At 30.5% G+C, this 14377-nt stretch overlaps 1 protein-coding gene across 1 annotated transcript in view; it reads right to left on the reverse strand.

The window, feature by feature from the left end:
* Positions 1–14126, reverse strand: part of LOTGIDRAFT_236380 (hypothetical protein) — a gene marked incomplete at its 3' end in the record, with an annotated part of 17573 nt that extends 3447 nt beyond the window's left edge. Inside the window, exons 1-19 of the mRNA XM_009067196.1 lie at positions 14019–14126; positions 13133–13423; positions 12849–12920; positions 12461–12526; positions 12052–12189; positions 11589–11825; positions 11414–11467; positions 11057–11150; positions 10658–10764; positions 10313–10420; positions 9795–9899; positions 8109–8228; positions 6790–6973; positions 6268–6325; positions 5838–5958; positions 5352–5429; positions 4727–4829; positions 4219–4393; positions 3755–3940 (exon numbers count right to left, since the gene is read on the reverse strand). Coding sequence (XP_009065444.1) covers positions 3755–3940; positions 4219–4393; positions 4727–4829; positions 5352–5429; positions 5838–5958; positions 6268–6325; positions 6790–6973; positions 8109–8228; positions 9795–9899; positions 10313–10420; positions 10658–10764; positions 11057–11150; positions 11414–11467; positions 11589–11825; positions 12052–12189; positions 12461–12526; positions 12849–12920; positions 13133–13378 — 2252 coding nt within the window. The 5' untranslated portion in view covers positions 13379–13423; positions 14019–14126. The remainder of the gene's footprint in view (positions 1–3754; positions 3941–4218; positions 4394–4726; positions 4830–5351; positions 5430–5837; positions 5959–6267; positions 6326–6789; positions 6974–8108; positions 8229–9794; positions 9900–10312; positions 10421–10657; positions 10765–11056; positions 11151–11413; positions 11468–11588; positions 11826–12051; positions 12190–12460; positions 12527–12848; positions 12921–13132; positions 13424–14018) is intronic.
* Positions 14127–14377: the final 251 nt, after the last annotated feature.

Below are 14377 nucleotides of genomic sequence, written 5' to 3' on the forward strand. Positions count from 1 at the left end.
TGTGATATTCTAGAACATTTTCTCCTTTAGGTTTACTGATTATTAATCTAGGTTGAACAACTGGACGTCTTGGACTGGAGAAATCATCACTGAAAATACAGATAAAAAATTTAAAAAGGGACTGCATTAATAAATATTATCTATCTAACTATCATCATTTTGTTGTATAAGTTTCTATTGTAGTCTATGAACCTAGGCTGTGATTGTATTAATAACTATAATATAAGCATAATTATATGTTGTTGTATAGGTTGCTATGGTATAACTCTAGATTGTATTAGATTAACCTAGGCTGTGATTAATTAACTATTAATAACTATAATATAATATGTTGTTGTATAAGTTGCTATGGTATAACTCTAGATTGTATTAGATTGACCTAGACTGTGATTGTATTAATAACTATAATATGTTGTTGTATAAATTGCTATGGTATAACTCTAGATTGTATTAGATTGACCTAGGCTGTGATTGTATTAATAACTATAATATAATATAATTATATGTTGTTGTATAAGTTGCTATGGTATAACTCTAGATTGTATTAGATTAACCTAGGCTGTGATTGTATTAATAACTATAATATAATATAATATGTTGTTGTATAGGTTGCTATGGTATAACTCTAGATTGTATTAGATTAACCTAGGCTGTGATTAATTAACTATTAATAACTATAATATAATATGTTGTTGTATAGGTTGCTATGGTATAACTCTAGATTGTATTAGATTAACCTAGGCTGTGATTGTATTAATAACTATAATATAATATAATTATATGTTGTTGTATAGGTTGCTATGGTATAACTCTAGATTGTATTAGATTAACCTAGGCTGTGATTAATTAACTATTAATAACTATAATATAATATGTTGTTGTATAGGTTGCTATGGTATAACTCTAGATTGTATTAGATTAACCTAGGCTGTGATTGTATTAATAACTATAATATAAGCATTATCATATGTTGTTGTATAGGTTGCTATGGTATAACTCTAGATTGTATTAGATTGACCTAGGTTGTGATTGTATTAATAACTTATAATATAATATGTTGTTGTATACGTTGCTTTGGTATAACCCTTCGAGGAGGCTTGTTCAATTGTTTTCCAAAAATTGCGCGAACGTGGATATTCTAGAAGGTTCTTGAGAGGTATTAAAAGCTCAACAGTTGCTGAAATCTCTGCTAAAAATAATTCTTTTGCCAATACCAAATTCTTCAGTTTATCCTTGTAACAACCCTCGCTGTCAAACCTGTCCCTTCATTTTACGAACAAATTCTTTCCGAAATAGACGCACAGAATCCATATTTCAAGTAAATGAAAAGCTCAACTGCAACAGCAAAAATATTATTTATCTCATTTCTTGCACAAAATGTGACAAACAATACTTTGGGGAGACAAAAAATTTGTCTGACATCAACTTAAAAAAAATTAATAAAACCGTTCCAAAACACTTCAATCAACCCGATCACCAATTAACAGACCTGAAAATTATTCCCATTGAACAGATATACGAACAACCCGGCATTGATACAAAGAAAATTCGACTCATTCGCGAAAATTATTGGATAAACAAATTACAAATTTCCAAATTATACCTTTTGTTATTCAATACAACAACACAGCTGGTCAAGTTCCCCGAATAATTATCCGTCTTTACAAAGAATTGCAGGAAAAATTTCGAACAGTCTTTACAAATGATTTAGTTATCGCCTATACCCGTAATAAAAATCTAAATAATATCTTAGTCCATGGTAGATTACCCCCATCCTCCTTCCATAGGTTTAGTACATTTCCTTTAATTAATATTTCTTATTTATGATAACTTACAATTGAAGTGTTTCCTCGCAAAAATATCATACATGTATACTATTTTCACTTAATAAATTATATATATTTTTTATATGAAATACACATTTTCCTTTTCATTTAATATAGGACAATCCTCAGTTTCACCAGTGAAAATGTTTATTATGATTTCCATGGTTATTAATGTTCCTGTTGGAACCAGTATTCTTCTTATATATTTCAGATTCAGAAGATAATGGATTTGCATTTCAAATATTTTATATCATTCTTTTAAACTAACTTCACAAACATTGCTCTATCACTAGAGGTTACACCTACATGCCTGTGCCTTCGTAACATTGCTTAACCGTAATGTTACAACCTAAAATTCCTAGGATGTATTAGATTAACCTAGGCTGTGATTAATTAACTATTAATAACTATAATATAATATGTTGTTGTATAGGTTGCTATGGTATAACTCTAGATTGTATTAGATTGACCTAGACTGTGATTGTATTAATAACTATAATATGTTGTTGTATAAGTTGCTATGGTATAACTCTAGATTGTATTAGATTGACCTAGGCTGTGATTGTATTAATAACTATAATATGTTGTTGTATAAGTTGCTATGGTATAACTCTAGATTGTATTAGATCAACCTAGACTGTGATTGTATTAATAACTATAATATAATATAATATGTTGTTGTATAAGTTGCTATGGTATAACTCTAGATTGTATTAGATTGACCTAGGCTGTGATTGTATTAATAACTATAATATAATATAATATGTTGTTGTATAAGTTGCTATGGTATAACTCTAGATTATATTAGATCAACCTAGACTGTGATTGTATTAATAACTATAATATGTTGTTGTATAAGTTGCTATGGTATAACTCTAGATTGTATTAGATTGACCTAGGCTGTGATTGTATTAATAACTATAATATAATATAATTATATGTTGTTGTATAGGTTGCTATGGTATAACTCTAGATTGTATTAGATCAACCTAGACTGTGATTGTATTAATAACTATAATATAATATGTTGTTGTATATGTTGCTATGGTATAACTCTAGATTGTATTAGATTAACCTAGGCTGTGATTAATTAACTATTAATAACTATAATATAATATGTTGTTGTATAGGTTGCTATGGTATAACTCTAGATTGTATTAGATTGACCTAGACTGTGATTGTATTAATAACTATAATATGTTGTTGTATAAGTTGCTATGGTATAACTCTAGATTGTATTAGATTGACCTAGGCTGTGATTGTATTAATAACTATAATATAATATAATTATATGTTGTTGTATAGGTTGCTATGGTATAACTCTAGATTGTATTAGATTAACCTAGGCTGTGATTAATTAACTATTAATAACTATAATATAATATGTTGTTGTATAGGTTGCTATGGTATAACTCTAGATTGTATTAGATTGACCTAGACTGTGATTGTATTAATAACTATAATATGTTGTTGTATAAGTTGCTATGGTATAACTCTAGATTGTATTAGATCAACCTAGACTGTGATTGTATTAATAACTATAATATAACATAATTATATGTTGTTGTATAGGTTGCTATGGTATAACTCTAGATTGTATTAGATTAACCTAGGCTGTGATTAATTAACTATTAATAACTATAATATAATATGTTGTTGTATAGGTTGCTATGGTATAACTCTAGATTGTATTAGATTGACCTAGACTGTGATTGTATTAATAACTATAATATGTTGTTGCATAGGTTGCTATGGTATAACTCTAGATTGTATTAGATTGACCTAGGCTGTGATTGTATTAATAATTTAATATCATCCAAAGGGATTGTATTATGATTGTATTTTCTTGTTGCATAGGTTGCTATTGTACTAATCAATGTTGTATTAGATTAACCTAAGCTGTGACTGTATACATAAAAACTATTTACCTATCAGAATCCCATTCATCATCATCATTGTGTTGTTGTATAGGTTGTGATTGTATTAATCTAGTTTGTGCTCTAGGTGGTGAACGAACAGGACTGGTAGATAATGGTTTGATATCTCGAGCTAGACTGTCTTCACCTTCAGATTCATCAGAATCCCAATTTGTACTAGTCCACTCTGTTGTTGATCTATTAATATAAATATTCACGCATTTTATTGATGACAAAATGGACATACACTTCTAAAAAAGGAAGAGGATTTCTCAATTTTTTATGTGTATCAGGGACACTGATAGCATCAACTTGCGTCATTCCAATTTTCGAATCAGACGTCTGTGGTTCCTGCAATTCCACTAAACGTAAGTGTTTGATGACGTCATTAATTGTGACGTATCTTTTGTGATAAAGCATATTTTGCAATTAACAAAACCGTTATAATTGGATTCACTAAAAGCTTTAAAACCTACCCTGTAGATTGAAGGTTTTTATTAGGTGATGTTGAACGAGGAGTAGGTTTAGGTGTATTTCCAGTACCACGCGGTCTAGGACTAGGACCACCAGATGATGTAGATGGTTGTGGGAAAGTTCTTCTATTACCAGTTTGTGCTGGAGATGGATTTCTTGATCCTTGAAATGTTCTAGCTGTAAAACAAATCAAACGAATATCATTAAATCTAAATACTTGAAGACACAACAGTTGTCATTAGGACCTGATGATCTAATGTGTCATAGAGTTCCTCTTGTTTTCCTACATATTGCCATTTTGACAAAATTTCCCTCATTACTCACTGCATGGTTCATTTTCATTCGAATATTCAGGTGCAGAACAATAGGACATAAAATTTCATATAATTTATTTCTAAATGAAAGTTGCTAGGATTCAATAGAGATTGCTTTCATTGTAAATAATAAATTTTCAGCTATTTAGTATCTCAATCAAGACAATAAGACCATTACAGGAGAAATTGAACTTACATCCTGTTGCAGGAGAACGTTGCATTTCTCTCATCTTCTCTTTAGCTTTACTAGTAGCTTCCATATCTAGACGTTGTCTCAGACGGGCAAAATCTACATATTTCTGTAAAATATAAGTTAAAATAATTGTATATAGTAAAACAAGATCACAGCACAGACAAGTTAATGTATTCATTATATCAGACTACTGTAAATCATAGATTAGAGCTAGATTCATTGATTTCAATGTTCACTGAGGTTTTTAAATTTTTATAGGGGACACTGATAGAATCTAATTGCACTATTTCAATTTCAGTTAGACTTCTGTGGGTCTTCAATTTCACTTTATTTTATGACTAGTGATCACAAAAGCAATTAGGTATTATTACTGTAAGCTATTGTGTAGAGCATTTGTGTAAATACAGGAAGAACAGACAAATAACAGATAATTTGAAAGATGCAAATACAATCCATAAATGACCTAGATACAAAAAATGAATCATTCTCACATCCTTAAAATAAACTCAAGGCAGATGGCACAAAATTCTCTTGGTACAAAGTTTGTTACCTTAAGTGAGGTTTTGAACTTTTGCCTTTTAAGTTCATTTCTTTCCAAGTACTTTAAGCATACTGAATGTGATCTTACCCTCTCTAGTGACTGTCTCTGTGTTTTTAACATGGCTAATTTATTATCTCTCACTCTGTCACTTATATAAGGATGTTTCTATAAATAAAATCATAAAGAACTCAATTGTCTCTATGTCTTGACTAATTGTACGATCAGAATTCTCCCAGACACATTCTTAGTTTTCATACTGGCTTTTACTTTAACTGAGAACCTGTTTGGGCTAATGAGGATCATCAAAGCTATGCAAGCTTTTAAAATTTCCAAGAGTGGAGGGATCATTTAATGTGCACAACCTCTAGCACACTGGACCTATGTTTATTGTCCCATCCCTACTACCTACATCACTGACAGGGGGAAATCCAATTAAAAACTCTAAAATCATCTTGACCCTCACAGAGATTAAACCCTTGAGTAGATTTTTGAAGTATATTTGAAATATACCTGGAGTATTTCATTTGGCAAAGCCATGAAATGATACAAAACAAAGTAATAATAATCACTTACAGGATCTACACCAATCTTTCCTAGTTTCTCATTCAAAAATGCATCAAATTCCTTCCCCATCATATCTATTGTAATATTTTGACGTATCTTATCAACAAATTCTCTTGTACCTAAAGCTGACCTGTAAAAACATCACAATAGCTTTTAAAGTCAAGGAAGACAGGACAATCAATCAATACTGAAGAATCACAATATCAAATTTTTTGGGGCCCCCAAATTTGAAATATCAGGCACTATTTCTAGAATTATTTTGCCTGGGTAGTCCTTTCCCTAATTATAGATTTGTTAATTTTAACTCTATCATGTAGGACTATGATCAATTTAATTGATTTACAAGGCTTAAGGCTTATTTAAAAAAAAAGAGAAATGAGCTCAGCAAAGTAACTCACTAACCAACTAGAATGTAAGAACGAAACATATCAAAGCTTACCCAAGAGAAGAACCTAGAGTTCCAGTACCTTTAAAACTACCAGTACCAGTTAATAAACCTTCAAAATATAAGTTATAAATACAACATTCATCAGTGGGCTATTATAATCAAACTATCAAACATAGTTTTAACTGAGCTTACTCAATCCAACTTTTATTATTATGGATCAATGTTATTTCAAAAACATTTCTCAATATATGTCAAAGGAGCTAAAAAAAAAAAAATAGTCAATTGATCCTAAGCAAATTTTCTCCAAATTGAGTTTATCAAACACCACTTTGTCTTAAAGGTGCAACCAGGGAAACAACTAGCTCCCAATTTCACTTTTCAAAAGCTTTATTTTTCCTTGATATCCCTGATCAGACACAATGAAAAATAGTGATGATATTGGTCAAAATTTGACAGAACACAATCTAAGGAGCAATTTCATCAGATCATAGATGGCCAAAATACATTGAAATAAAACATCTATCACTAGTTTAATCAGAATACAATCAATTTCCAATGAAATTAAACCATTACCTGTTGCAGTGCTCTCTTCATCCTCATCATCACTAGGATACATACTAACTCTAGCCTTTCTAGTCTCAGCTGGTGATTTTCTACCTGGTGACCTCCTTGATGGTGATGTTCTAGTGTTGACAGGTGAATGATGTTGTGGTGATGTAGATTGTTTACTTGTAAATGTTTCTACCACTGTCTCATTCTATAAAAGATAAAATATAATAAAGTTGACACCAAACCAATTCTGTATCCTTCAACATTGACCTTGTTAAGAGATAATAATGGGTCTTGAGTAACAATGGTTTTCCACATTCGCCCCCAAAATATTCGCCACCTTCCTATTTCACAACTTATTCCCAGTTAGTTTCTTCCCAATTCACCACTATTTCACACCTTCCTGGATTTTTTATATGGTTTATAGTGGGAAATATTGCCTTTAGCATTCCAATGCTAATAATACTGCAACAGTAAGATGCCAAAAGGATTTCAGTGGTGGTTAGTGTTGAAACGGTTAATCAGTTAACCGATTTCGGGTAGTAATTCATGGGTAACCGGGTCTGATTTGAGATAATTGGTTAATCTTATAAGAAGTAAAAAGAGAGCAATTTTGACAGAAAAATTCGTCACTGTATGAGTCTTAGAGCTGTTTTCTTTAGTAAATAAACATCTTTATTGATTGAATAATTGAGATTAATAAATCAAGATAGGGTATCAATTACCAAAATTCTAACGAGTTGCAAGAATTGTGGTCAAGATTATATAAGTTACACTAATTACTGTTCTTGATAATCGAGTCACGATATCGGGGTTGACAGTCGCCGTGTGCACAGTTATGTTAATTAGGTTAAACAAATAAGCACTGCAATCATTTTCAGCCGTTAGGCATGTGTCACGGTTCGTTGAATCTTGTTATTATTTTTATTGTATTGCATTACATTGACGGTATAAAAACCTTTGATCTGTTAGAGACTGTAACAATGAGTGACAATGGCACCAGTCCGTCTGAACTATGTCAGGCCCGCTCGTAATCTTACATTAAAGCAGACGCTTCAATGGGTTGTTAGGTATCTGTCGATTTGTACCAACAATTCACGGTGAACTAGCCAAAATCTTCCTGGGTACTCATATACACTTACTTTAGTTTAGTTAAAGGTGAGTTACCGCTGCAAATGCGGTTTTTGACTCCTTTTATAATCTTTAGTAATTAACCAGGATTAACAGGGTAACAAACGGTTATTGTCGACGATTACCCGGTTCATAAAATTCACTAACAGTTTCAACACTATTGGTGGTGGAGTGACTTCATTTAAACACTACAAATAATCAAACTCACTAACCCTGATTCTTCTCTCTCTTTCTACTTGTTTTCTTTTAAATTCTGCCGATTTTCTTAATTCTTCAGTTCTTATCATTTCTTCTTCAAGAGAATTCAACATTTTCTCTTGTTCTCTTGATTTCTACAATTTATATGTTCACTATATCAATCAATTCATAGATAATCAGTAATAAAACTAATGAACGAAACTTGACTACATCCTCAAAATCCACACATTGGCAGGCTTTGGTAAAACAATAAATTTTCATTTAACATTTTCTTTTGTATTGATGAAATATGACATTCAGTATCAAATAGCAAAACGCAATGTTTTCTAAAATGTTTTGCTTACCGAACAGGATCATAACTAGCTAAAATAACACGTTCACAATACTGAACAATGGTGATCTTAATACCATGCAAACTTTCAGTTAAGTTAAAACAAAAACATCATGCACTTGAATTCAGTAAACACGCGAAGTAATTCAATGTTTCAACTATCATTTCCTTAATTAATGAGAACCTTTTACTAGACTAAACACAACTAACCAATAAATATCAAGTCAGTCTATTATCTCTGTAAATCATTCAATAACAAAACAGTTTTCAATAATAACATAACATTAGTGACTATCTGACAAACTGTAAATTTTGTTTTGAATTGCATGAAGCCCATGTTCACAAGAGTCAAACACTTAACTACAATACGATGACTGTGCCAAAATAGTACCAGAATACCATTTGATATTCAAAGGTCCCAAAAAGAAAAAGGTTGCCAAAGATCATGCTATAAGCAAATTACTTTAAAGTTTCATGATTTTTACAATTGACCTAAGGGAAAATAATGGTTAAAATGGTGATAGCTATGTTAGACCAATAAACAACAAATCATACACTTTGATTTGAAGAATGAAAGAGGCTGTATGGGGTGTTCAAACCAGGCAAAATTATTGATCAAATCCAAACAAATTATCATGGATAATTTTCATTAGTCATGCAGGAAAATGGAATTGAAACAGAATAAGTGGAATGGAAACTGAACTCAGAACTCTTTATCTTACCTTTACAGGAGGTTTTTGCTAAGAAAAAGTATTCAAAATAAAAATATTTCACAGAGGTAAAATTTAAAGTAAAGTATTTCTTTAAAGATATGTTCCCATTTTCTCAGACACCTTTTTTGCGTTATAATTAACTACTTTAAGTCATTTAAATATTTGTTTCACAAATCAGCTCAGTTTCAAATAACTGTATTTTATCACTTTAAGAATTCAAATCCAAAGTCTGCTTCTACTGCATTTCAAGAAAAATGTAATATTGGAGTCCATATTGTCATTTCAAGGTCATCTTTAAATATCTCGCCTGCAGTCATAACATAATAGCTAATATTCTAGGACAACAATTTAACAAGCCAGCCACGGTATTGCCAAATTACAGTAGAACCAGACTTTAAAATTGAATTTTGCCAAGTATCTTAATTGAGATGAAGCCCTATCAAAAGCCTAAACAAATATTCAAATATCATGGTTATATAACCTGCCCTGCAAATTAACAGTTTGTGTTTATCAAAGCCATTATATTAAAAATGATATTTCTGATAATCAATTGGTCTAGAAAATAAGAGAACTCATCTTTAAAAAGAGAAGGAGACAATAAGATTATAGATTAATTAAGATAAAAGAAATAAGTTATAAATTTTAACAGTACTTACTCTAACTAGATCTTCATTTTCTCTCAGTTGTTTTTCTACATGAGGCTCACTATGAGCTTTACTTTCTATTAAAGCCATGTTTGTATCCTCTAATGCATTGTTTAACTACAAACAAATATTTTGAATAAAAAAAAGAGATTGTGGGTACACTTTATGTGTCTTTTTTATCTGGTATTTTTTTCTCCTTTCTATTTTTATTTTTGACCTTTAAAGGTTTATAACACAACTTCAATAGGATAGAAGTGAAGTGCCTTGCATCATTCAATTCCAGTCATACATCTGTAGTTTTTGCAATTTCCCTTCAACTCAGAATTTTATTATGTCACTAACGCAACAGCCAAATATATTAATAGCCACTTTTACAATAGTGACGTCAATATACAATTTGGCATTCCTATAACACAGGAACCAAATACCTCCTACACGTAAAATATTACAACCCTTTTTTGACTTAGTATGACAAAAGAATAACTATTTCAGAAAATGATCTTATTTCAATCTAATTCAAGTGAACTTACTTTATGAAGTTCATCTGCATGCTGTTTAGACATATTCTGTACTTTCTTTGACCATTTTCTTTCTTGTTTTTCTAATTTGATGGACATTTGTTTTTCTACATTATTTAACTGTGAAAGCAAACATGGCAAAGTATTATACATTCTATATAAGTATAGGAATCCAGAGTTATAAAGTTATAGTTTGAACAGAAAATTTCTGCCTTAAGCACTCCTTCCTCTCAAGTAATGGAACCCAAAAATCCTGTGATTGGCCCGAAATTGATATGACCACTGCCAAAAAAACACTATTTGGGGAGGCTAGAGAATATCTCCTACAGCTTTAAAAAAAAAACCCTATGATCAGACCTGCTCTTGTAGCTGTTCCTTCAAAATGGCTGCGTCTTCTCTCTGTCTTTTAATAGCTCTTCTATCATCATCATCATCTTGCATATCTCCTAGATTAGATCTATGACCTACAAATTACAATCCAGATTAATGTTAACAATATCTTGGGTTTTGCCAATCTGTTGAATCTAATAATTTGAGATCATGCCCGGTGATCCTTAACCAAACCTCACAAGCTTGTATTATAGCTAGGTAGAATGATGAAGAAAGATGATTTGTTGAAGGACATCTTATGTGCATCCCAGGCATATTTTTCTTACTCAACATTAACTGAATTTCCACACCTTCCAGCATATACTTATGGTAGGCAGTTCAAAATACTGAAAGCAATTTAGTTCTTGAAAATGACCATATACAGACCATCTATTAAAGCTCTTTCTGATGCCTGTAATTTCATATTAACTTCTCTTATTTCTCTTTCATACATTTTTCTCATTTCATCTATTTCATGTTGCTATAAAACATAAAGAGTTTTACCTTGAAATTCTTATATCTTTTTTTTTTCTGAAAAACTGATTGCCTTATAAAAATTATTAAGATTTCATAGTGTTATTTATAATTATTGAGAAATTACAGTAGCAATAGCCCAAAGTTAAATAATAACCAAATGTCAATGATACTGTTAGGAATTATGTGCCATTCCCTTTTTGGCCCCTAACTTATATGACAAAAGCCTGTAGTAGGTTTCTTTTAATCAATGAAAAAAATATATATTACCTGTACATCATTATAAACATCACTAGATATATTAACTATAGATCTATCACCATCCTACAAATTAAATACATTATCATAATATATGATCATTAACTATATAAATTATATCTTAATAAATATTCTAGGTGAATAACAACATCAGTTTGATACATTAATACATTATAACTCAACCAACCTTTAAACTACTCTTTAAAGATCTGTTAACTTTCTTTTCTTCTTTTAAAGCTGCTTCAGTCCTATGTAATCTGTCTTTAATATTATTTAATTCAGCTTCTAGAGTTTTATTCATACTACCCCCAGATAACTGATGGGGTTCAGAACTCGAAGCTTTAGAAGAGAATTCGTGATGGCGGCGAAATATGTGAGATTGAAGAAAAGAAGCATTCAAAAAGGCTTTGGAACAGAAAGGACACTGCAAAGATATGAAAGAAAAATTTGACATTTGACAAAATTTTCATTTTCATTTTTTTTCTTCATTTAACCATTATCTACTCAAAGGATCTATCCCCCAAATACTATACACTTCTTTTTTTAAGAAAACTTAATTTAATGCTTTCAAACAAATCTTGAAATCTGAGTTACATGACAAAGCGTAAATGGAGTGCAATTCCATACAAATACCAACAAATTATATTTACCTTATTATAACTATCAGAACCAGAATGTATCATTTGTTGTTGTGCTATTAATAATTTCTTTCTTTTATGAGATTCTTTCTTACTTTCTGTTAATTCTTCTTTTAATTTCTCAAGTTCTTCTTTTAATTTTATCATTTCCTGTTAAAAAAAAATTTTATGATAAACAAGTATGGAGGGACATTTTGCACAATGGGTTTACAGCCCATTCAAAAACAAGACTATTGTCTATTTGGGCCTACAAGTTTCTGAAATGAAGTAAAACTGTTCAATATATATCTTAAAAGTCACTTTGTCCATGATTAAATTAAAACAGTTGGTAAGAAAATACTGTATGCTGTCAAAATGTATTAACTACAATGAAATCGACAGCTTGTAAAGTCAAAAAGACAAAATAATCTAGTCTACAAACCTGTTCTGTTAGTTTGACTTTCTCTTCTGAAGCTGCTACTATACCAGCCAAATAATCTTGAGAGTGCTGAAATAAATTCAACAAAGCATCAGTAAATATATCAATATTCATCCACAGGTGATAAGCCAGTATCACAATAGATATTATTCTTTCTTCAAATAGTATGCAAGTGAACAGATTTGCAAGGTGTTTGAGACAAGAAGAATGCATCTTACATATTACTTTATACCAAACCTTTCAATTATTGTCATTTTAAGTTGTTTACAGGACAGTCAAAGATTTCAGTTGTTTCTAAAAAATCTTTCCTCCCATATCATTAGTCATCGAACAGTTCAGCTAATATAATTACATACAAGAACTAATTACCCTTTTCTTCAATGTAACTTACCAATAAATATTCAATAGTAAACTGGGCTAATTTAAAAAGTTTGACAAAATTTGGATCCACCATTCTCATATCCTGAAAGACAAGAAATAAACTTAAGTTTGTTTAAGAATAAAGCCAATTAGAAGTAAGCTTATTCAAGGTACCGGTGCTAATTTTGTATATATAATGTACAGTATATTTCTAAATGCATTTTCTCCTCAGGCTAAACAAAAGGTTATTTTCCACTTTTTTTCTATTTTTCCAGTTGGCATCATGCATGGCTTAATATAACGAATTTAACTTACCAATTCACTTTCAATATTACAGAAAGTTAAATTCATGATGTTTTCTTGTAATGCATTAAAATCTAATGTTCTTGAAATTTGATCTACATCTATTGAAGCTATTTTTCTCCAATCAATATGTTCAAATCTCTTCTTGAATGCAAAGTTGCCATTTTTACCATTTGCACCTGGTGCAGTCTGGTGAGGATTGAAACCACCAACACCACCAAAACTAGTGGACGGGGCATTCATGTAGACTGTTGCCATTTTAAATTTTGTTGCAGTTTTCAACTTCTATTGCTCTATACTCATCTGAAAAGAATAAAATATGATTTCATGGAGTCTATGTAAGCTTAAACTTAATGATGAATTGTAAAATTAAGTCAAATTAATATCAGTAACATATTGAGTCTTAAATTGTCTTCTGCTTGGTGAAAATTCCAACAATTAAGAAAAAAAATGGAAATAAGAAATTAGAGAAAAAAGAATTTTCAGGATAGAAGAAGAACTAGAAGACATATATGAGCATCACATTTTGCCAACCTTTTCTGTTAATTAAATTAACTTATCATTATTAAAAATATGATAAGCTCAATTTTTGGCCTCAAATTTCATCTATATCCTACGTTAAGATTTCAAGACAAATGGCATGTTAAATATTAATTAAAATATTGTAAAATGACACAAGAATTCAATAACTACTAGTAATAAGTTAACATTAATGGTTTGAATGAAGTAAATCAATGGCATTTAGCAATCAATTGCCATAAACAAGTGTAGTCGGTACTTAAAAGACACAGAAAGATTTGTTTTGACATGCTTTTAATTCATAAACGTCAAAAATGTGAAACTAATCTAAACATAGCCAACATCATTGAATGAAAAGTTTCGCAATTCCATTACTTACATTTCAGGGTGCGATACTCAAAAATTTGATTCTTAAATGTCACTTATAAACACATTGTTGCAAAAACAAATTTTAAATTTTCGTTGCCATCTCAAAACAACGCCATTTTGGAATGCTGACAACTGGTGGATCATGGGAGAAGAATTTGTTTGAAATTAAAACCCCTTAAAGCAAGATGGATCTTAAAATTTTAATAAGTATTTAATGGAATTTCAATAGAGGAAAAAACACAGCAATTATCGAATAAAGGAATTTTAGACCAAGGCAGAAGGGTGAAATTTTGACCCAAACTTTGACCTTTGACACCGGATGTTAGGATTCTAACCAATAGAAATTTCACACGAGTAAGTCCATGTGTA

This window comes from Lottia gigantea (genome assembly GCF_000327385.1).
Source record: "Lottia gigantea unplaced genomic scaffold LOTGIsca_80, whole genome shotgun sequence".
NCBI classification, from domain to species: Eukaryota; Metazoa; Mollusca; class Gastropoda; family Lottiidae; genus Lottia; species Lottia gigantea.